General features: G+C 42.3%; 3 protein-coding genes across 3 annotated transcripts; 2 read left to right on the plus strand and 1 right to left on the minus strand.

Annotated features, from left to right (window-relative positions):
* The first annotated feature begins 917 nt into the window (after window positions 1-917).
* On the plus strand, window positions 918-19,803 carry LOC102158682 (olfactory receptor 52D1-like). The gene is made up of 3 exons (XM_084978210.1): window positions 918-991; window positions 15,691-16,659; window positions 17,691-19,803. The coding sequence occupies exon 2, from the start codon at window positions 15,816-15,818 to the stop codon at window positions 16,650-16,652; it is 837 nt and encodes a 278-aa protein (XP_084834336.1). The 5' UTR covers window positions 918-991; window positions 15,691-15,815; the 3' UTR covers window positions 16,653-16,659; window positions 17,691-19,803.
* LOC100512913 (olfactory receptor 51L1-like) lies at window positions 939-11,879 on the plus strand. Its single transcript, XM_084978209.1, has 2 exons — window positions 939-1,003; window positions 9,564-11,879. The coding sequence occupies exon 2, from the start codon at window positions 9,605-9,607 to the stop codon at window positions 10,550-10,552; it is 948 nt and encodes a 315-aa protein (XP_084834335.1). The 5' UTR covers window positions 939-1,003; window positions 9,564-9,604; the 3' UTR covers window positions 10,553-11,879.
* Window positions 19,804-21,537: 1,734 nt separating the features above from the next.
* Window positions 21,538-22,497, minus strand: LOC100512549 (olfactory receptor 51G2-like). Its single transcript, XM_003129502.4, has one exon. It carries the CDS (start codon window positions 22,495-22,497, stop codon window positions 21,538-21,540), a length of 960 nt encoding a protein of 319 aa, XP_003129550.4.
* Window positions 22,498-23,909: the final 1,412 nt, after the last annotated feature.

Below are 23,909 nucleotides of genomic sequence, written 5' to 3' on the forward strand. Positions count from 1 at the left end.
GAAAATGTAAACTGGTGCAGCCACTTGGGAAAACCATATGGAGAGTCCTCAAAAATTAACACTAGAACTACCATAGGACCCGTCAGTCCCACTTCTGGGTATATACCTGAAGAATGAAGATAGAATTTTAAATAGATTCCTGAATTCTCATAGTCACAATATTCACAACAGCTAAGGCATGGGAGCAGCCTAAATGCCCATAAACAGTCAATGCATACAGACAGTGTGGTATGTGTCTACAGTGGAATATTATTCAGCCTTCAAAAAGAAATCCTGTCATTCGTGACAACATGAATGCGTCGGGAGGATGTTATGCTAAGCGGAATATGCCAGACACGGAAGCAAAAATGCTACACAGGAGACGTCGAAGCAGGTTGAAATGTCTTAGCATGGCACATAGATTCCTCCTTTCTCACACTGCTATAATTTCTTTATATAGTAAATTAAAACACATGCTTGTCGGCCTGTGGTGCCCAATGTCCATCTTCCTCTTCCTGGCATCTGTACTTGAGTGTCCCCTGGCTCACTGCCTGACAAGCCCTTCCCGGTCCGCACACATTTGTTCTAACACACAGATGCTAGGGTTTTGCCTCATTTGACTCCAAAGGGGTCAGCTCCAGAGACCAGGATGAGAGAATTCTCTAAAGGCCTCTTTTTTCCCCCCTCCTGCACTTTAGGCGTGGCTCAGCCAACGGAGCAATCAGAGTCTAAAGGAGCCACGCTTAGACAGGGCCAAAGATGGCTCAGAAACACAGGACTCCTTTTACAGCTCATTGCAAAACTTGTTGGCAATGATTTCCCTTAACCCCTGAGGGAACCGTCTGTAACCCCCAAGGGGAGGCTGTTGACAGCAATTGGCCAGTCTGCTGTAAAGCACTCTTCACTCTGAAGTGCAGTTGCTGAAATCCTGCAGACACACTTTCAGCTCTGCTATTCTTAGGCTGCGTGGATATTGGGGCGCTTGGAAAGGAAAACAGAAATCGCCATACCAGTAAGTTCTTAGGTAAAGCTATTTTAATAGTTTTGTATCTTATATTCCCTCTCCTCGGGAGCATTTCAAATGTGCTACAAAATTTCCTGCACATCTTAACTGAAGGATTAATTAATAGCAAAACCATTAAAATTGTGTCTTCAAAATACTTCATGATTGTTATGGCCTTTCTTCCTCTTCCTTAAAAGACAAATGGTGGGGCAATTAATTTTCTGTATAAATCTCTAATTGATGCCCAGAGTCATGAAGCGAGAAAACGGACACAAGATGAAAACAAATTTCATGTTAATTTACCATCAGTTAGAAGCCACCTTTCTCACAACCTAGCCATCCTCGATGCAACCCAGTACTCAAAAGTGAGGGAATAAGTATTTTGCGAATAAAATGCATATTTTTATTATCACCCTCACTACTAATAATTTGTTAATAATTCTAAAAACTTGCTATTCCGCTTTCTTACTTATAAGCGATTAAAAGGAGTCTCTTAGTACATTACAGGCAGGGAGGGGAGCTAAAACTACTCGCCTGATAGCTGGAATAACCTCCATGGAAAGAAGAAACACAGTAATAGTTATCAAAAAGAAACAAAACTTCAAATGGCCAAATAGCCCCTTAGTCTCTGATAGACAGTTGGGATACAGCAAATACGAAAAGGTACTTACAACATAACAGTTCTAATGTTTCCTACGTCTTCAAGGGACATGCAAACTTAGTTGTAAATTTGCAAAACACATTACAGGAGATGTGCATGCTAAATATGAAATATAATACATATATTTAGTATTTCTAAGTATCTTCCTTTCCATTCACTCATTAAATCTTCTGATAGTGCCAAATCAACAAACAAACATTATACGTGATGTTTTAATGAGCCTATTTCCACCTCTCTCTCTATCAGGCTGTCTTGGTCTAAGTCAGAGCAGTTCCACCCTGTATTTCTCTGTATTTCCTGCTTCCTTCTTTACACTTAGGAGGTAATCATTAACTGTTCACTCCAGGCCGATATCTTGAACATTATCATACAATAGAGTGAAAATCATAAGGACAGGGGTTTTCACCTCTGCTATCTGAATCCTAGAGTTCCATTCTTCATTTCTTCAACACCCGTTTGACAGTGACTGTGGTTAATTCTAGAGACAGAGCGTTAAGCAGGATGGACATGCAAGACAGATACGCCTCAGCCTCCTGAGAACTGGGGTGGATGGGATAAAACAGGCTTTTAAAGGTCAGTACCATAAAGTGGGCTCCCTACCGTGAACAGATGTGCTGAAGGGTCAAGTTTTACTCAACGGCAGTCGTGATACTTGACACCTCAGACCGTGGCCAAAAAGAGGGGAGGAAAAGGGTTTCTGAGAAAGAACAGAAGAAGAAGAAGGGCTCATCCCCAGGACAGCTTTAGTAATTGATGAAAGTTATTGGCATGTAAAAAGTCCCAGAGTTGAGAGTGCAAGGATATAAGTAGAAGGAGATGACGCAGAAGAGAAGGCAGAACTGCGGAGTCTGTAGGGCAGAGCAAAGTGATTAGGTATGATCCCGGGACAAACTCAAACTTCCAAGGGATTTACAAAGTAAAATTACATGATAAATTGATCAATCAGGGCAGGATGCAACTGCTAAGGAACTGCAGTTAAAATGGTGAAATGATCAAACACTAAGAGCATCAGTCCTGCTACCGAATAGCTGAGGACCAGACTTGACAGCAGAAAACTAGGTCAAAGAGTCTTCAACACTTCGAGCTGAGAAGGGGTCAGCTCAGGGAGTTGCAAGATGTGAATGTCCATAACGTCTGTTTAATTGGGGGGATCAAAAGATTTGGGGACGGAGATGCTATCAGGACAAGAGAAAAGGAGGTGCCAGTCATGTTTAGAATTTTGCAAGGACTACAGCCATCACACAGCCGTGTCCTGAGATAAGGAAGGTGTGGGTGAACACGATTCGTTTTAAATGTAGTTGTAAAAATGTATTTATTTGACTTCTTATACATCTAAGAAGAGACAGCCAGTCTGGGGTTTGATGTACATGTCAGGGCTCCGATGAGAAAAGTGCCCTTGGAAAATGAACTTGGAAGTGAAGGTCATGAATACGGTTTTGGGGTCATGGGGGTGGGTGTGTTGGAAAGGAAACAGTAGGCGTACCCTGAAAAGCTTGAACAGTATAACAGGGTACAACGGAATTACCGAAAATAGTCTGAAAAAGAAGGAAAAAAATATTAAGGGAACATGACGTCAATGAAGCCAAAGGGGAAGGTGTTTTAAGGAGGGAAATGAGGGTGTCAAAACCGTGTGACAGTGGCTTCACCTGGGTACTGCAAGTATCCTTTGCTTTAGAAAAGCAACGGAAAACTTACCAGGGACCGGGTTTGTGCAGTGGCAGAAATTAACTATTTAAACTTTATTTTAAATGAACTTCAGACTTGCTGTTCAGAAAAGGTACCAAAAATAAAATCACCCAATCCCACCCCCCCATAAACCTTGTTCTTATTTAAAGATGCTTTTTTATCCCCATCTCCCATCCTAGGTGACGGCTTTTCTGCTGTCCTGCACTCTAGATTCTCCAGCCAATATTTCACACAAATAGAACCACATAAGCATGTGCTTTTGTTCCTGACTTTAACTATAACGTCTTTTGTTTGAGGTTCATCCATGTGGCAGCACATATCAGCACTTTATTTTTATTGCTGCCAAGTCTTCGGGGTATGTGACATTCTTTTTTCCTAAATGGTTAAAGAATGAATACTTATTTATCGAAGCAGTGACCAGTTTCTAGGGAACCTCTCACAGGTTACACTGGGGTACAATGTACAAGATGCCCCTTCTTGTCCCTTGTGCATTTCCCAGGCCAGCAAGCACAGAGCGCCGGACTGCACACGTGGCATATGCTGTCGCTGTTCTTTTTCACTCCAGGGCAGCAGTCTGGTCACTAGTTGATGGATGCTGATCCCCTGTTGTTTGGCTGTTGTGAGTAAGGCAGTGATAAGCATTCACATACAAGTGAGGACAGGTTTCCATCCTCCTGTGTAGACACCTAAGAGTAGGTCATGCGATAACTCTATTTTTTTAGCATTTGGGAGACTATTCTCCAAAGCTGCTGCAATGTTTTCTAGTCCCTTTGACAACATAGATGATTGAGATTTTTCCGTTACAGCATCAACACATTATTCTTTATCTTGTGAATGTAACCATTCTATAGGTGTGAATGGTCTGATGGTTTTGATCTGCATTTCCTTAAGGACTACAAATTGATAATGCGGTCTCCTTTGTCTTTTTATTACTGAGTTTTAAGAGCTACTTACACCTTCTGCATATGAGTCCCCTTAACAGACATTCATTTGCAAACATTTTCTTCCAACCTGCGGGTTTTCTTTTCACTTTCTCAAGAGTGTCTTTGTAGCACAAAAACATTTAATTTCAATTGTTCTTTTTTATTAATTTTTAAGAATCTTACTCTTCTCATTCTTTATTACATACCGATCCTGAAAACTGTACCAAGCGCTGCATCTCAGGACGGCTGCCTCCAGGCCCTCACCACTTGCACTTCCCAGCACTTGCGTGGTCCTCTCCCACACACCCATGATGCTGCTGCTACCCTGCACCTGTTTGGTGAGAGGCTCCCTCACACATTATGTGACCATGGTCAGTAGGCACTCCTCCCTGCCTTTGTGATGAAGCCCACTGCTTGCTGGGTTGTAAAAACCAAGCAGATGTGAGAGAAAACCCTCAGATTTGTCATCATAAAAAGTAGAAAATGAAGGTAATACCTATAACATAACTGGTAGACGAATCACATTAACACTAAAATAACACGCTATGTACATGAGAAAAGCAACCACAGGCCCCGCTCATCATACTGGACCTTCTCTGCCTCTCCAGTCAGGACCAGTCTCTTTCTGAGCAGTGTATCTCTCTCAGCTTTATCGTGGCAGTTGCCTCTGTAACAACTAGTATTTAGAATCAGGGAAGCCATATAAAAACGACTTCCCTTCCAACCTAGATTCTTTTTATGTCTTTTTCTTGGAATACTGTTCAGGGACACAAAAGAATGAAATTCTGCCACCTGCAACAATGCAGATGGACCTGGAAAGTATTATGCTCAGTGAAGTAATCAGAGGAAGGCAAATATTCTTTATCGCTTATATCTAGAATCTAAAAAACGAAACAAACAAATGCATATAAGAATTACATTGAGGAGTTCCCGTCATGGCTCAGTGGTTAAAGAATCCGACTAGGAACCGTAAGGTTGAGGGTTCGATCCCTAGCCTTGCTCAGTGGGTTAAGGATCCGGCGTTACCGTGACCTGTGGTGCAGGTCGCAGATGAGGCTTGGATCTTGTGTATCTGTGTGTGGCTGTGGTATAGGCCGGCAGCTACAGCTCCAATTGGACCCCTAGCCTGGAAACCTCCACATGCTGTGCGTGTGGTCCTAAAAAGACAAAAGACAGAAGAAAAAAAAAGAATTAAATTGATGTGGGGCAGATTAGCAGAAGAGAATGCAGTTTAATTGTGTCCACACAAAGGCCTCACAGATCAGGGGCCTAAGAAGGGACCGAGGCAGGCAGCTTTTGTACTTTCTGTAGGGAAGCACAATAAACCTGTGAGCAATTGACAGTACAAAGTTTAGGATAAGAAAGTGGGAAGTAACAGAGTTTATTTCTTCAGGGTGCTTGGCCCTGAGTCCCCTGGCTCTGATGATAGGGTGCCTCTGCCTCCTGGCGCAGGGGTGCCTTCCACATCGGAGGCTTAGGTCCCGCTTTCGGACGGCAGAGGTGAGGACGTTCCTGCACCAGCCGTTTCTCACGCAACTTCCGTACAAAACGTGCAGCACCCCACCACGGCCATTTGGGGCAGCTTGCCTTGGGCCCCGGGGATTCCTAAGCCACTTTAAGAACATCAGTCCTTGGGCTAAGTTTATTGAAGAGACCCATTATTGTACTGGACAGTTCTTCCAAGATAGCATACCGCCTTTCTGTCTTCTGCCTGTGTACACGATCATGGAATCTTGCACCGTCCTTACTGTTGATATTCTGAAGCACCACGGTTAACATTTATCATTTTCATAATGCACGTACTGATGCCCATGCTAGTTACTTATCTATGCAAAAATGTAACATTTTGGGGCAACTTTCTTCTTGAGACTTTCCTATCAAGACAAATCTATATTCAATCATTGCCCCATCTCCTATCCATTCACTAGGTTTTCCTTGTTCCTATCTTGAGAGCCCACATCCAACTTTCTTATCTGGAATAACACACGTGTCCTGCCTTAGGTTATAACAGAGGCACAGAAAGAAGAAAATTTAAACTGTCATTTACGTTTTTTTATCCTGTTTAAATATAATCACCACTGTCACTAAGACTGTCAGCAGCAGCAACACCCTCACCGCTCTCACTGCTTAAATCAGTTCATATTTAGTTTGCTCAGTCATCTCCATACTATTTAAATTTGTGAAGTATTATAGTCTTCCTAAATTAGTGTGGTATAGTCAGACCAGCATCAACCTGACCCAGAATTATTACTATGCACAACATAACTCTGTAGGGCTTTTTATTTTGTTCGCTAGTTTGTTTCTTTTTTTTTTTTTTTTTTGCCTAGAAGGTCAGTTTAAAAACACTCTATCATTAAATAGGGTGAAAGAAATAAGTTAGCATGTTTAAAAAGAACAAGCAAAAACTTATTCAACTATTTTATAATTACTAAAATAATTAGTAAAATAAAATATCCTATAATTAGGATAAAAGCAAGTCTATATAGCTATACAATACTATGCACAGAATAGAGGCTTTAGCTGCATAAAATCTTCCATGAGTGGCTTAAAATCCTAGTTTGGACAGAAAAATACTCTGGATAACCATACAAAAGTAAGATTTATTTATGCCTTATAAAGCGATAGAAGAAAACAGCTGCATGGGTTTTATGGGCTCTGGGGAACCACTCAGTAACTTGGACTCGACAAACACGATGCTCACAGGGAAACCTCAAAATAATTCAGACATAGGCTGGTGTGCACACACGTGCACACATGCACAGACACAGACACACAGACACACAGACACACACACACACACACACAAATAACTGCCTGCTCCTGGACATAATTTAGGAGAATTTCCCTTACATTTATGGCTCCAAAGTACTCATCTACCATCTCAGCTGGAAAACTAGGTATCTCTCTTGCTTCTAATTGAAATTCCAGGAAAGGAGAGCTTTTAAAAGGTAATTCTTCCTCCTGGATTTTATCTCCTCTTTAAGTTTTTTCTGCATAATTAGATCAAGGCCTTTGGGAGTCTGTTTTCTTTTGAGGGCTTTGGATCACTATACCTTTTCCAAAGTTGTAAATTTCTCTCTGATTCACCAGATTTCAAAAATGACCAGTGGAGATATTAAGTGCAGGCAAAATATCACCACGAAAGAGCTACAAATGCCATGCCACCATTCTAGGACGAATTCCTTGGATCTTATTCATTAAATTTATGACCCTTAAATTTCTCCTCATTGTTTTTGTAAAAAGTAGCACAGATTCAGGCTACATACTCGTTTTTAAAATATAGCAAAGAAGCATGCAGCACTCTCCTGAGAAATACTATGAATAACCAATGTTTCTGAGAAGATTTAATATACCAGGGTTTTAAATTATTTTTCTGTCGATTTTTTTTTTTTTGGCCGTACCCATGGCATGTGGAAGTTCCCAGGCCCGGGATCAAACCTGTGCCATGGCGGCAACTCAAGCAGGATCCTTGACACACTGTGTCAAAGCTCTGCCTCAGATTCTTAGCATGAGTCACCTACTCTGTTCTCACACAGCCCCTGTTACAGGCAGTGTTACTGTTACTGCCCACGGTTTACAGTTTTAAAACTAAGGCTTGAAGAGAATAAATTTATGGTCAAGGACATGCAGTTGTGGAACCCAAGGGCGACCCATGCGTTTAAACTTTACGCACTGATACAGTTGGTTAAGGAAATCAGCATCCAGTATGGCAAGATTCACGGCGTGCACAATCTCTTTTATCCACTGCATTAAAGAGCCCGGCTGCTCAACCGCTATTTCTTAGGAGAGTCCCTTTACTACTCTAGGCCTGATACTTCATCAGAAAAATAAGAGTAACAAGACATTTTTGCGTAGGGGTTTCGTAAGTTTTGTGGCGCGAATCTTAAAAAGTGTTGCTGTCCTGGGGGCAAAGCATTATTCCTTTCAGCAGATGTTGGCTGTTCTCAGGATGGTGGAAATCCTGCTTCCTCGAAACGGGGAACTCACTGCATTAAGAGGAATACAGTGTGGTCGTGCACGGACCACAGTGAAACTAGAGTCATCTTTCAAAAGCATGAATGGGATCCTACCATTGACCATCTCAAAACATAGACACATAGACACCTAAAATCAGCACCCCTACATTTATTTGTTTATTTAGGAATTATATAAAACTGTCCTAAATGTACTTAGCGCTTCAGGTTTATTTCATACTACCTCTCAAATCGAGCCTCTATCCACATTCAAAATCTCTTCTGTAAATTACTACAGATTCCCAAACTCCTCCTCCTCCTCTTGGCTTCATGATCTTTCTCCCTTTCTTTCCTTCCCCACCACACAATCCTGGGTCAACATTTTCCCACCCTTAGGACCTCAGCTTAAATATTACCTCCCAGGGAGCTTTTGCTAACATAATACATGTATTTCCACAGCATTAATCAGTTTATATTTTGACTACCAATAACAGTGTCTAGAATGGGCAGTTTTATAGGCATCTATCTATCCATATATATCATATACAATGTGTGTATGTTAAAAATAAATTTATAACTTAACCCAAATAGCTCCTTAAGGCAGGACACTTTAGCAGATTATTCATTTAACGCCACATCATTAAGATATTTTAAAAATTAAAAAAAAACTTAAGTCAGAAAACAGAAGCAATTTAGCCATTACCATACAGCCAGTGTCAGATGTAGGACTAGAATATAAATTTCCTGAGCGCCAGTCTTGCTCTTTGGTCCACACTCTTAAGATTAAGAGAGGAAACCAAATACAGGAAGAGCGGAGCCATGGATATATTGTAACAGGACCTTGGTGGATTCTAATGTAATCACACTTGTGAGTGTTTCCTCTGAAAGGACAGGGACTCTGTATGGATGACACTCCTATGTCCCTGTTTCCATCACTCAGTTTCCTCAATGAACATGAAGGAAGATACCAACCATCAGTATAAGGGAGAGACTGTCCCATTTCCAACCTCTTCCCCTTGAGTTTAATCTTTCACCTAGTTTTAGGTTGTCCTCTCCTGCAGCCATAGCACATACTACGTTAAAAAAATGGAAGCTAAGTTCAGATACACTGTTTATGTATGCTATTTTGTATCTTGATTAAAATAGTGTTAATGCGGAAATTAAATAGCGAATACGAATTTTATTTTAGAACTTCTGTATACAGTTTTACTAGTGCCTGAATGCTTTTCTTTGACTATAGGGTTTAAAAGGCAGAGAGAGGAATTCATGCGGAAAAACAGCATAAGCACAGAATGGAGATGTTTTTATGAAATAAGCATCTTGGCGATGACGTGCTAATCCAGACTCTCTCGTCCTAGAGATAACAGGCGACCCACTCCTGGACATCAAATTAGACGGCATGGTTTTTTTCAACAGCAGTTCCTACAAACCCTTTCTTCTGACCGGCTTCCCTGGCGCGGAAGCCTCACACCCTGTGATTTCCGTGCTGTTTTGTGTCCTCTACCTAATTGCGCTGACGGGGAACCTCACCATCCTGGGGGTTATCTGGGTGGAAGAGTCACTTCACGCACCCATGTACCTTTTCCTCGCCATGCTGGCTGCGAGCGACCTGGGCCTCTGTGCCGCCACCATGCCCACCCTGCTCCAGCTTTTCTGGTTCAATGTCCGTGAAATAGACGTGGATGCCTGCCTCGTCCAGATGTTCTTCATCCACATTTTCTCCCTCATGGAGTCAGGCATCCTGCTCACCATGGCTTTTGACCGCTACGTGGCCATCTCCAACCCACTCAGGTACACGACTCTTCTGACCAGTTCCACCATCGCAAACATCAGTGTGGGGCTTCTGGCACGGGTTGTGGCTGTTATCTTCCCAGCACCCTTTCTCATTAAGAGACTGAGGTTTTGTGAAGCCAACGTGCTTTCCCACTCCTACTGCCTGCACCCAGACATTATCAAACTCTCCTGTTCAGACCACCGCATCAGCAGCATCTATGGCCTCGTCATGATTCTCATCACTTTCGGAGTGGATGCTGCCCTCATTCTTCTCTCGTACGTGAAGATTCTTATCACTGTGCTAGGCATCGCTTCCCGGGAAGAACAACTCAAAGCCCTTAACACGTGCGTCTCCCACGTCTGTGCTGTGCTGCTGGTCTACGTCCCCATGATAGGGGTATCCGTTATCCATCGCTTTGGGAAGCATGTCCCACCCGTGGTGCACATTATCATGGGCTATATATACCTGCTGATGCCTCCTGTCCTCAACCCCGTGGTATACTGCATTAAAACCCAGGAGATCCGTACCCGGATTCTGGGTAATTTACTGAAATTACAGCAGAAAGGACGTTAAAGTCATTCACACATTTATGGAGTAATCATAGGAAATTCATGTCTAACTTGGGCAAAGAAAACATATGTCACTGAGAAACAGTCCTGTGTTTACAATCCTTCCGCATATGTTTTATTTCCCTCAAATTTTTGAAATCGGCAACATTGTATGACTTGTTATTTCCTTCCAATAACTTACCTAACAGCAGATGCTACGTACCTGTACACATAAAGGGTAAATTCTCAATAATCTCTGCAGTCAGAAAGCCATAGAAACACGAGCACATATAGGGTCATCCATAAAACTGTGAGTGTGTAAACAGTACGATATAAAGGAACGGTCATAATTAGGATATAAATGTATTACTGATGTTGAACTTGCTTGTAATGCACACTATCTTGACAAACAACGAAAAATGGTATTCGGGCAAGAGATAAGGCACTTATGGCTACTCCTGCATACAAATCCCTCTCCCCCAACCCTTACCACAAATGGAGACGGTAAGGAAAAGCTGGCAGAAGATGACAGCATCTACAGTGCTATGCATCTAATATTGCACCATAGAATTGACCATTCAAGAACCTATATGCTCACAGAGGTCTTTCTGTGCTAACGAGTAAGTTTCTAAAAAAGCTACCTCAGCTGACCTAATTCTACTCTGAGGCTCTAGTAACTATAGTTAAAACTGTTATCAACCATTTATTATATGCGAACTGATCATATACCTTTTGTCACATATGAAACATCATCTTTGAGCACCACTGAAAGATCTCCAAAGGCTGGAGATAATACGGCCCCGTTTAGTTAATGGAAATATTAGGTAAATTTCCATCATATATTTAACAGATACCCTTGAGCTTCTAAACACCTGAGGACATAGCAATGGGTATATACAGGCCACAATCGCTCTCTTCGTGGCGACTACAACAAATGGAATTAGGAAAACACCTTGAAATCAAGTATCAGTGGAAATTGAACCACGTCTTCTTACTCCACCAACTGAAAAATACCCATCACGTTCGGGGAGTAATGACTCTGGATGAACTTGTCGCAAAGGGTCATCTCAGAGACAAGTATCTCTGAGTTGATTGTGGACAAGGTCACACTGCATGTACCTAGTTCCCAGGGTCAAGTCTCAGATATTCGGGAGCTGCCCAGATATCCTGGAGAGGATGAGACCAACCAGCTGTCCAGTCAGTAATCTCCCCATAATAGAAATAATTCAGGCTTCTGCTTTCCTCACTTAATGGCCTTGCTTATATCACGTTATCTAGCTCCAAGGATTAAGAAGATCATGGCTTAAAAAGATGGCTTGCTAGGTTATCAAGGAAAAAAAAAACAAAACAAAGTCGTGTTTCTTTGACTAGTTACTAAGCATCTGCAGACCTTGCTAAGTGCTTCACATTTGTCATCTTGTAAACATGACCGAGAGAGGGTACGGTTTATCACACCCAGTTGACAGAAGATGACATTAAGCCTCAAAGGCCTGTCAGTTCCCAGGCATAGAACTATAACCACTGTACTTGTCTCCTCCATCCCAAACCATTCTCTGCAGAGAACATGATGTTGAAACTAATAATGAACCTTTCACTAAACCGCAGCAAGTGGCAGTCCGTTCCCAAACCAGATCGGTGCCATCTGTCCTTTTCGACACCTTCACCTAAAAATGAAACTCCCCATGTGATTTTTTTTTAAGTGAACACAAGATGTTCTTCCCGAGGCGAATGGATAAACTGTGCTACACCAATACAACAGAATGCGATTCAGGAACAAAAATAAGCTATCAAGCCGCAAAAAAGTGTCAGAAACCCTTCAGTACATATTGCTAAGTAAAAGAAGCCAATAGGAAAAGGCTAATAACACAGTATGAGTCCCACCAACGATATGCCATTATGGAAAACAAAAACCAAAAAACGATGGAGACAAAAAAGATCAGGAGTTGTCAGAGGGATTAGAGGGAGGGAGGGATAAACAGACAGACACAGGGGGTCTGCAGGGTGGTGAAACTGTCGCATAGGATGCTGTACGGGTAGATGCATGCATGCCACTGTCCCTTTGTGAAAACTCATAGAATGTACAACACAACAGGGAAGCCTGAAGGAAACCATGAGCTGTAGTTAATAAAGTGTCAATATGGGCTTATCGATTGTAACAACTGGACTTCAACAATGCAAGATGTTACTATTGAGACAAAACTGGGTGGATGCGGTGAAAGGGATATATGTAAATGCTATACTTTCTACTTATTTTTTCTGTAAAACTCACACTGCTCTTTAAGGTGATATATGCTAATTTTTATTAAAAGGCTTCCTTTGAAAAATGGGGTTTCTTCAGATTTTCTGTCATACTTTCCCCTCAGGGAAACTTTAAATTATCCCAACAAAAGAGAAATGGTAACGTCTGACATATATTAAAAGAGCCTCAACAGCTGGGCTTTGTCACGAAAGACGTTCTGCTGCAGAAAAGCCCTGGCCTAGGAAATCGTATGTTTTATAGGATTCTAAGGCCTGCATACTGAGCTGGCAAAACAATGCTCTGGGAGAGAAAATTGTCACATGCAGCGTAAAACGGGAAAATACTATTTTAATTATTTCACAAGTATAAAAGGTAAATTCAGTCAGCTAACCTAATTACTGATGGTGGTTCTCAGGTATAAAAGCAGTCACCCAGCATAAAATACCCAAAAGACTTTCCAGCCCAGAGGTTATTCCCTGGGCTCTTTTTATGGAAATCTGGTACAAAACAGTTGAATCTACACCTGTGTCTCTCTGAAGCCTTATAAGCCAATGGGACTTTTTACCTCGAGCTACGACTATCACTGTGGGAGATACCAAGAGGAGATTCCAGACCTGCCTTTTTACGTTTCAGGGGTCTAGAAAAATCATGCATCTGAAAGGTACATCTGAACAGTCTGGTGGTGAAAACTGTGGCTTCTGCAATCAGGATCCTTGGATTTCAAAGCGGGCTTTACGTATTCATTAGCAACGTAACCTTGGCAAAGTCCTTCAGTGCCTGAGTTTCCTCCCGTGTGAAATCGGGATGCTAACAACGGTACAGTAGTGGTGACCACACAGCTGGATAATCCATGTCAAGCGGTGAGAATAGTTTTCTGAAGCCGTTCAGCATCTTGTACGGACTGATAAATCTCTGCAGTGATTATTTATTTTCACCATCCCTGCTGTGTGGCCGTTCCTGTGCTGATATCCGATACGTCCTCTACAGAACCTGCTGACACCTGCGCAGGTGTTATCCACCAAAGACAGGCAACACGAGCAGATAGCGGATAAATGAAGCAAAGCTTCCGCCTTGCGAGGTTAATGAGATGGTGGCTCAACTCCATATTCTAACGAAATAATCATTCAAAAAATCTCTCCCTGGGAGTTTTCGTTAAAAGTCACTCACCTATTCTATGTGTTTGCCTCTTGATAACAATTTTTGTCTTTCCTTCCTTGCCTGAATTTTATGAAGGGGGGGGGAGAGAAAGAGAGAGAGAGCATGATAAATATGTGTTGATAATGTAATAATGGACTCTACTTCCTTGAAAAGGGCTGGGATAATGTACAAAGGATTTCATTTAACTCAGGGATGATTGCTAGGTTTCCTGAAATGCAGGGTAGTTTTCCACCTGCTGGACGGTGTGACAGCCTCCCATGAAAGGGGAAGCCCATGCAGATTCCAGATTTTTGTGGTTCTTTTAAATGAAATAGCATTTATCATCCATAACGTTAAAATTCCCAAGGGCTGCTGTCAAGAAGCGTTGATACACATATATACATGGCACCTTTGCCAAGAGTACTGCTTTTGATTACAAACCTGAAGGACTGGATTCATGTTTTATAGTCCTGGAAAACAGATAAATTTGTATTTGAGTAATTTTTTTAGAAAACAGGTCTTATAATTTTGATATATTAAGATTAACGACTGCTGCCGTTAAAGAAAAGTTGCAAAAATTTGATCTTATTCTTTTGTTGATGAAGATGAAAATTGTAGTTACTCTACTTTGCAGAAGTTTCTTTCAGTGACAGGAGCTGAATACTGCTGATTTTTTTCAGTGAATTTTCTTGTTCTGAATTTTGTACTCTGCACTCTCAATTTTGTCTCCTTTGACTCCATTTCATGATACTGAGAGCTAGTCTTATTACAGTATGGATAATATTATAATTTCTGCACAGAAGTTTAAATGATATGTTAATTTTACCATTATCTTCAAGGGTTCAGAAGAGAGGCAGATCGGTAAAACTTTTCTCTTTATTGTGGGAAAAAAAAAAAGAGTCCAAGGGAAAATATTTGACTCCCTCCGATGGGAAACAAGAATTCAGTGTTCATGCTGCCTCCTGTTATTTCAGAGCCTACCAGTCAATGCCTCTCCTCCCCATTTGTCCACTGAAGAATGGAATATTAATTATCTCCAATCTTCTCCCCACTGTTACAAAGACAAAGGAGAGAGAAAAATTGTTTTTCTGTATTTAAGAATTTCTTATCCACTTAGAGGGAAAACCGTACACAGAGAACAGTTAAATGATCACAAGACATAGGCATAAATTATGCACTGATAACAACTGGCATCACAAAAAATAAGATTCATCTCTTAATTTTTCTTTTTTTTTATTTTTTTTATTTTTTATTTTATTTATTTATTTATTTTTTGTCTTTTTTGTTGTTGTTGTTGCTATTTCTTGGGCCGCTCAAGCGGCATATGGAGGTTCCCAGGCTAGGGGTTGAATCGGAGCTGTAGCCGCCGGCCTACGCCAGAGCCACAGCAACGCGGGATCCGAGCTGTGTCTGCAACCTACACCACAGCTCACGGCAACGCCGGATTGTTAACCCACTGAGAAAGGGCAGGGACCGAACCCGCAACCTCATGGTTCCTAGTCGGATTCGTTAACCACTGCGCCACGATGGGAACTCCTCATCTCTTAATTTTTCTGATTCACAGTTGTTGCTGTTTTTTTTTTTTATCCCAGAGAGCAAAAGATGTCCCATAAAAAGGGAGTGGTCTACCCACTATCCTTCGGTTAGTCAGCAGCTTTTCTCAAACTGCTTTATTCCCCTACTTTATCATACCAAAATCAATGCCCAAGACTGGACTAAGAGGAAGGAACAAACGCTCTTTTTGTCCTGCCATTTACTCGAGCCCCTTCCCTCTGTTTCTCACGTAGCAGACGCCGGCCACGTCTCTATAACCACATCCAACCACACATCGGCTCGCCTTACTGCGTTTTTGCTGACTGGGGTCCCAGGGCTCGAAGGCTCCCACATCTGGATCTCCATCCCTTTCGGCGTCATGTACCTTTTGGCTGTGATCGGCAACGGCCTGGTGATGGCCGTGGTGGTCTGGGACAGAAGCCTCCATGAGCCCATGTATGTCTTCCTGGCCATGCTGGCACTCAACGATGCCCTCCTCTGTACTGTCACGGTGCCCAAAATGCTTCTCATTTTCTGGCAGGGCCCCTCCCCGTCGACCTTTCCAGCCTGCCTCGCACAGATGTTTTTTGTTCACGCTCTGTTCCTTTCTGAGTCTGCGGTTCTGCTGGCCATGGCTGTGGACCGCTGCGTGGCTATCTGTGCACCCCTGCATTATGCCACTCTCCTCACGGGCTCTCTCATCAGCAAGGTGGGCCTGGCTCTGGTGGCTCGAAGTGTGGCTGTGGTCACCCCCGGCGTCCTCCTCATTCTCCGACTGCGCTTCTGCCACAGCAACATCATCCGCCACACCTACTGTGAGAACATGGGCATTGCCAAGCTGGCCTGCAATGACATTGCCCCTAACAGCATTTACGGGCTCACGGCTGCTCTCCTCACCACGGGCTTGGACGTTGTCCTCATCTCCCTGTCGTACTGGTTAATTCTGAGAACAGTCTTCCGACTCCCTTCTAAGGAGGCCAGGACAAAGGCCTTGGGGACCTGCGGAGCTCATGTATGTGTCATCCTGATATTCTATTCTCTGGCTTTCTTTTCCTTCTTTACCCATCGCTTTGGAAACCACGTACCCAAGCATACCCTGATCCTCCTGGCAAACCTCTACTTACTGGTGCCACACACCATGAACCCCATTGTGTATGGAGCAAAGACAAAACAGATGAGGATGCGAGTGCTAGGCCTTTGCAGCCGTGCAGAATGATCCAAAGGTAAGGAAGCAACAGGAACGGGGCAGTCTGGGGAAAAAACAGGCCTAAATGTCAGGTCTGAACCATCCTGGGCAGACGTATCCCCAGAACACCTAACTGCCGCATAGCAATTTACAAACTGGTGGTTCCCAATGTCATCTTCCCGATTTGGGGTAAACGGGAAGCTACAAGGAACTGCCCTGGCACCATCCAGAATTATCTCAACATATTAAGGTAATCTGCCATTGCAATTCTGTAACAGCATTTAAATATCCTTTTTGTAGTAAGTAATGCCTCTTCTAGGTCAGTCTGCCATAGACAAAATACAAACCTCAGGAGTTCCCTGGTGGCCTACTGGTTAAGGACCTGGCATTGTCACTGCTGGGGCACACATTTAATGGCTGGCCTGGGAACTTCCATATGCGACAGGTGCAGCCGAAGAAAATGTGCATATGGGGCAAGGGGATTAGTTTGGATCCCAGGTACATCATGACATCCACAGGACCCGGAATATGCAAATAATTAATAAATATTTGTTTAGTGAATAAATGCCTGACTCAAAAACAAATGCTAATGATTTTATGTAACACATCTCCTGACATGTCTTTGTGTATATAGGACCTAGAATTAAACTATTTCTTCTCCTTTCATCTCAAAAACTTCTCCTTTAGCTTCCAGAAGTCTCTTTCTTACCTTCTGCAATACTTTAGTAAAACAAAGATTCTTTTGGTAACAAATGATAGAAATTTACTCTGGGTAGATTAAATAAACAAGAAGCAGGACATTTTACGGAAACCTTCCAAATGATGCCGTGACAGCCAAGGATGATCTGAATCCCTACAGCTCAGGTAGGACCAAAGCCAGGCTGCTACTGCGTCTCAGCGCAGGGGACCGTGAAGGTCTTTACTGAATGGAGGACACTCTGCTGTCCCCCCTGCAGTCACTGTGGGACAGGAGGTAATAATTTCTCCCTACTGGGTCAGACTGCTAACCGGGATCAATCTGTTTTACCCCTTATTTCGATTTAAGGCGTATAAACGTGTGTCCGACAGTTCCGAAGAAGAGGACACTGTGGTAAATGGACAGGGTGAGGCGCACTGGACTCATCTGGTTCCTTTACACAAGCACGTGCGATTTTCCCAGCTGAGCTCTTCCCAGACCTGACATTCTCGTTGACCGCACTCCGTAGGACCCGGGACGCATTTCATCACCTATGAACTTATCTGCCATGATTCCTGCAGCATGGTTCCTTATCTCCATTCTAAAACAGTCACTTGCTGATAAACAAAGGAGCTGAAATATTTCCCTGGGGTCAGACAGTACAAAAGTGTATCAGGAATCTAACAGAAACCTACACGTGGCCAAGTGTGTGAATTAATTGAGCGTCTTGAAAATATTCATATGCTGTTGTCATTCACTTTATAAATGCACACGGCTGCTTCCAGATTTTTTGTGTAATCAGATGGTTATCCACACTGCACTTTTTTTTAAAGATATTACGTTTTAATAGTTATTTGATTGAATAACTGAATGACAAAGTGTGCTAATGACGTATTTTGCAGCAAGGTAGAAGAAAAGGTTAAACACTTAGGTGGTGATGGAGTCTTCAGTGGTCTTCTCCGCTTTGATTTTGTCCTGCTATCGTGATTGGCCACGAAGGGCTTTCTGCAGCATAAAGACGATCAATGCCTAATCCAAAGGCTAACATCTGACATTATGAGAATGGCTGCTTTGCATTTTTGCCTGATAATAGGGGATTTGAATAAAAATGAATTATTATTTGGAGGCTGGCAGCTGAAGCTCTGATGTGACCTCTAGCCGAGGGGAAAAAAAACAAATTATATTTGGGCTTCTGGACATCTTATAGATTCTTCAGGTAAGCAGAGAATGCTTTTAGAAGGCAAATAAATACTCATGATTTTATCAAACAAGGTAATATGAGTAAGAAAGAGTGTCTCCTGATACATTAAATCCATAGACAAATGAGATAGATGCTTATCATCTTGTAATCCTGGGCAAGAACAAAAGGGCTTCTTTCTTTAGGAGCCCTAACTACTTGCTGGAGAACTAGCCTCCAATCTTCAGAAAGGTCGCAAAAACAAGATAAATGCTTCCGTGCTCAGTTCATAATAGAAACTTGCCATTCAGTTAGTCAGTCAGTCATAGAGTCAATCACTCATCTCTTTACCAATAAAAGTTTATTGGAGAGAATTATTTAAATGTTAAGTATATGCATTTTCAAAATATTTTTGGTAAGATGCATTTTATGAATTTATGGTAATCCTAATTGTATATTTTAAGAGTTAGGATAAAAGAGGATAATTTGTAAACTCAAAAAGTTGGGCCATCTATGAAGAAATTTGTTTAAACTAATTTTACTAGAATGTGAAATGCAAAATTTAAGATGCAATAATTTAAATAGACTTTTGTTAGGAAAAAACTGATGAAACTTTTCATTTTTTGGAGCACTGCATTTGAAAAAGGTGTAATCAGCATCCGAATGTTAAAAATATATTTTGTATGTGAAGGTCTTAAATGTTGGATAATTATAAACAGTTAAAATGTTATTCACACAACGCACAGCTGATGGCAATGTTCACATTCCTCTAAATTATTTCTCTTTTCTAGTAATTTTTATTTCGCTTATTTACTGTAAGGAACATTGTCTAAGTTTGATGTTCATGTATCTTGCTTTATTTTTATTTTTGACATCCCTTTGCTCAAGGTGAAATGCAGAGGGCGGGGGTAATTAGAGACAGGATATAGAAACAGGATGAAGAGGGATGGAAACAGCCGTAACTGAATTAAAGCCGGGGAACAGAAATTCTAATTGTACACCATAGGCCTGACATTTCACATTCTCATTTTAGGTTAATAAGATCTCTTTTATTCTATGAAATGTGAGTTTATGACACGTCAAATCTTTCTCTCAAAGATTAAAAAAAAAAAATCCAAGCTAGTCTTTAAGGATTGATTCATTTCTTTATCATGTATACATTCAATAATTATTACTAATTGTCTTTTTTGTATCAAGGTAGTTTTAAATCTCACAGGGAGCAAACTTCTTGAGACATAGTTGCTATTATAGCAGGAATATGATTTGTGAAAACATGTTACTTATTTTTAAGACCAATAAAAATACCGGGAGTTATAAGCATCCATAAAGTCTTCTTTCTGCTTCATTTATTTTTTGTCTTAGCAAATGTAGACATGTGAACTAAGAAATTTCAATTAAATTTGCAAGTTTTTTTCTACAACTCCATGCACAGCCATGTAGTAGATAATTTCAAAGTAATATGAAGAGACAGTTTGTATACTTGAAATGGTTCTGACTGAAAACTAAGAGACCTGTATTATCTGTCTCCTGCTACCACAAATTTATAGTAGTTAGACTTCAGGGAGTTAAATTCTTTACATTTAAATACTATATCCTTAATTACTACTAGATACATTTAACTCAAGGGATTGGAATCACCAGCTTCACTCTTGACACCAAGGCTTTCAAAAGTCTTGACCTTCAGTTTTCAAGGTCAAAATTATTTCTCAAAAGGGAACCCTCCTGCACTGCTGGTGGGAATGTAAACTGGTACAGCCACTATGGAGAACAGTTTGGAGATACCTTAGAAATCTATACATAGAACTTCCATATGACCCTGCAATCCCACTCTTGGGCATCCATCCGGACAAAGCTCTACTTAAAAGAGACACATGCACCCGCATGTTCATTGCAGCCCTATTCACAATAGCCAGGACATGGAAACAATCCAAATGTCCATCGACAGATGATTGGATTCGGAAGATGTGGTATATATACACAATGGAATACTACTCAGCCATAAAAAAGGATGACATAATGCCATTTGCAGCAACATGGATGGAACTAGAGAATCTCATACTGAGTGAAATGAGCCTGAAAGACAAAGGCAAATACCATATGATATCACTTATAACTGGAATCTAATATCCAGCACAAATGAACATCTCCTCAGAAAAGAAAATCATGGACTTGGAGAAGAGACTTGTGGTTGCCTGATGGGAGGGGGAGGGAGTGGGAGGGATCGGGAGCTTGGGGTTATCAGATACAACTTGGAATAGATTTACAAGGAGATCCTGTAAATAGCATTGAGAACTATGTCTAGATACTCATGTCGCAACAGAACAAAGGGTGGGGGAAAAACTGTAACTGCAGTGTATACATCTAAGGATAACCTGACCCCCTTGCTGTACAGTGGGAAAATAAAAAAAAAAAATCTGAAAAAAAAATTATTTCTCAAAATTAAGTAAAATAAGAAATACGAACGTTGCCCTTTTATACTCTAGGGAAAGAAACCTCCTCAGAAAGGACAGAACAAGAGTATAAAATTTTAAAAGATAATGTTGATGCACCACGAAGACTGATAACTTATGGTTTACGTTCTAATATGCTCTTATATCAAGATACAATTTTTTTCCCATTTAAGAAAGGTAGCAGAAGCCGATTTACAAACACATTTATATAATGAGCAAGATAATAGAAGGTTCTCTGACAAAGAGAGTATGTCAAGAAGCAACGAAATAAGGGTTTAGGACACTTAAGGAAAACCGAATGGACAGGTGACCTTGAGTCAGGGCTGGGATTAGAAATGGGAGACAATCATTGGATGGCAATGATTTCCAACACACTCTGCTCCAACACAGCAGCACCTAGAAGGCACTTATGAGCTGTATCTCAAGTCCTGCTCTATCGTCCCAGGGACACCACCTCTCTCCTTCAGGACCTTTTCATGTTGATCTGTTGATTCCATTTCTGCTCTTCAAGCCGTTTTTGTTGGTAACTCTGGTGCCCACATCCCGAGAGCAGAGACACCACTGTGTGTTGACATTACTAAGACTGACGCCATCACCATCTTGAGGACGTGTCTACATCACGGCAGAACCAATTTTTGGGGGGAAAAGCAGGCGGAGAACTCCTTGCCGGATCTGCTTGGTCTTCACACTGTAGATGATTGGATTGAGCACAGGTGGGACTAACAGGTAGATATGCGCCATGAGGATGTGCACGAGGGGGGGTGACTGGGTGGCAAAACGATGGACAACAGACAGCCCAATCATGGGCACATAGAGGATAAGCACAGCACAGATGTGGGACACGCAGGTGTTGAGGGCCTTCCACCTCCCCTCCGGGGATGAAATGCCTAATACGGAACGAAGGATGAAAACATAAGACACGAAAATACCCAGAGAGTCCAGGCCCCACAGCGCCGTGATCAGAACCAGCCCATATATAACATTAAACCTGGTGTCAGCACAGGCGAGGCGGATCATGTCCTGGTGCAGACAATAGGAATGAGAGAGGACGTGGGAGCCGCAAAAGGGAAAGAAGGCCAGTCGGGCCAGAAGGGGGATCATGGCCACGGCACTCCTCAGCAGGGCTGCGATGCCCACCTTAGCGATGAGAGCCGGAGTGAGGAGGGTAGCATATCGTAGGGGGTGGCAGATGGCCACATACCGGTCAAGAGCCATGGCCAGGAGCACAGAGGATTCAGTGAAGGAGAAAGTATGAATGAGAAACATTTGGACCACACAGCTACTGAACTGGATCTCCCTGGACCTGGACCACAGCACCCTGAAGAGGGACGGCATCGTGGGCAAGGACATGCCCATGTCCGTGAGGGAGAGCATGGCCAAGAAGTAGCACATGGGCTCGTGGAGTCGGGGGTCGGTCCGGACAACATGCAGGATTGTACAGTTGCCCACGACCCCGGCGAGGTAGAGGAGGCAGAACGGGAGGGAGATCCAGGGGTGGAAGTCCTCATGCCCAGGGATACCCGAGAGGTAGAACGTCCAGGAGAGGGTACGGCTGCAATTGGCAGCTGCCATGGGGCTGACGACTATCACGCCACAACCCAGTGTCACAACCCAACGTCACAATGGCATCCCAACGGGCGGGGCGGGGGCGATGGCAGGATCAGCATCTGTGTCGCAGAAACAAAACAAAGCAAACCTTCATTCTGTCCTTAATCCCTCCTAAGTTCATCCCCACATTCTCGAGTTGTCCTTTCTGTCTCCACTTCATTGCTGACTTGTCAGTTCAGGAAAATACCCACTTTTATAACCAGAATTCCCTTCCGCATCCAGATGCAAATCTATGCCCGTACGTTCTGAATCGGGACAACACTGTTCTAAAGACACAAAGAGTGGCACACACGCAGCCCACTCCAGACTACAGTCTGCATTTTGTTTGTTTCTTTGGGAACATCCTTCGGCAGAGTTACTGTTCTAACCTTAGCTCTTTTTCTGAAAGAAAAAAAGAATGAAGGAAGGAAGGAAGGAAGGAAGGAAGGAAGGAAGGAAGGAAGGAAGGAAGGAAAGAAGGAAAGAAAGAAAGAAAGAAAGAAAGAAAGAAAGAAAGAAAGAAAGAAAGAAAGAAAGGAAGGAAGAAAGAAAGACACCTGCAGTGACTTATATGAAACGTCTTTGCGCTTGAGAGCTTTTCCAGCAGCACTAGCACACCCGGGAGGCGCCTCTGCAGAAGGCAGGCAAGAATTGGTCCACAGGTTCCCTCTTCTTCCTCAGACATCGGCGCATACGTAACGGTGACCACAGGACTGGTGTCCACAGACACTCAGCTCCAACGGCAGTTGAGTGTTGGACCCAGCATCCCTAAGAGCTAAACACAGGTTAAGATAGGCTTGGAACTATATGGGACTAGTAAAAATTATAAAGTACATACACACATATATATTTTTGCTTTACTCATGGCACATGGAAGTTCCCAAGCTAGGGGTCAAATTGGAGCTGCAACTGCTGGTCTACACCACAGCCCTAGCAGCATGGGATCCAAGCTACATCTGCAACCTACACCATGGCTCACAGCAACGCTGGTTCCCCAACCCACTGGCGAGGCTAGGCTTTGAACTCACATCCTCATGGATCTTAGTCAGGCTTGTTATCTCTGAGACGCACAATGAGAACTCCCTAAAAGACGTCACTTTTTTTTTTTTTTTGCTTTTTAGGGCCACACTTGTGACATACAGGGTAGAGGTTAAATCGGAGCTATAGCTGCCAGCCTTTGCCGCAGCCAAAAGATGTAATTTTTATATGCAATGTTAAGCAAAGCACAACTGACTCTGATCTGATTTTAGGCAGAATCTTCTTCCTATTATGTTTCAGACTTATCAGTCATTTAAAGACTGGCTTTTTCTACAGAAAAAAAGAAAAGAGAAGAAAAGAAAAAGAATTGATAGGGGTAGTGGAAAGATAGAGTAGAAACATGATTCAAAGCCAAAACC

Source organism: Sus scrofa, chromosome 9, assembly GCF_054392235.1.
Source record: "Sus scrofa isolate SSC_HxYL_T2T_F1_AM1 chromosome 9, Sscrofa_HxYL_maternal_Yorkshire_Landrace_v2.0, whole genome shotgun sequence".
Taxonomy (NCBI): Eukaryota; Metazoa; Chordata; class Mammalia; order Artiodactyla; family Suidae; genus Sus; species Sus scrofa.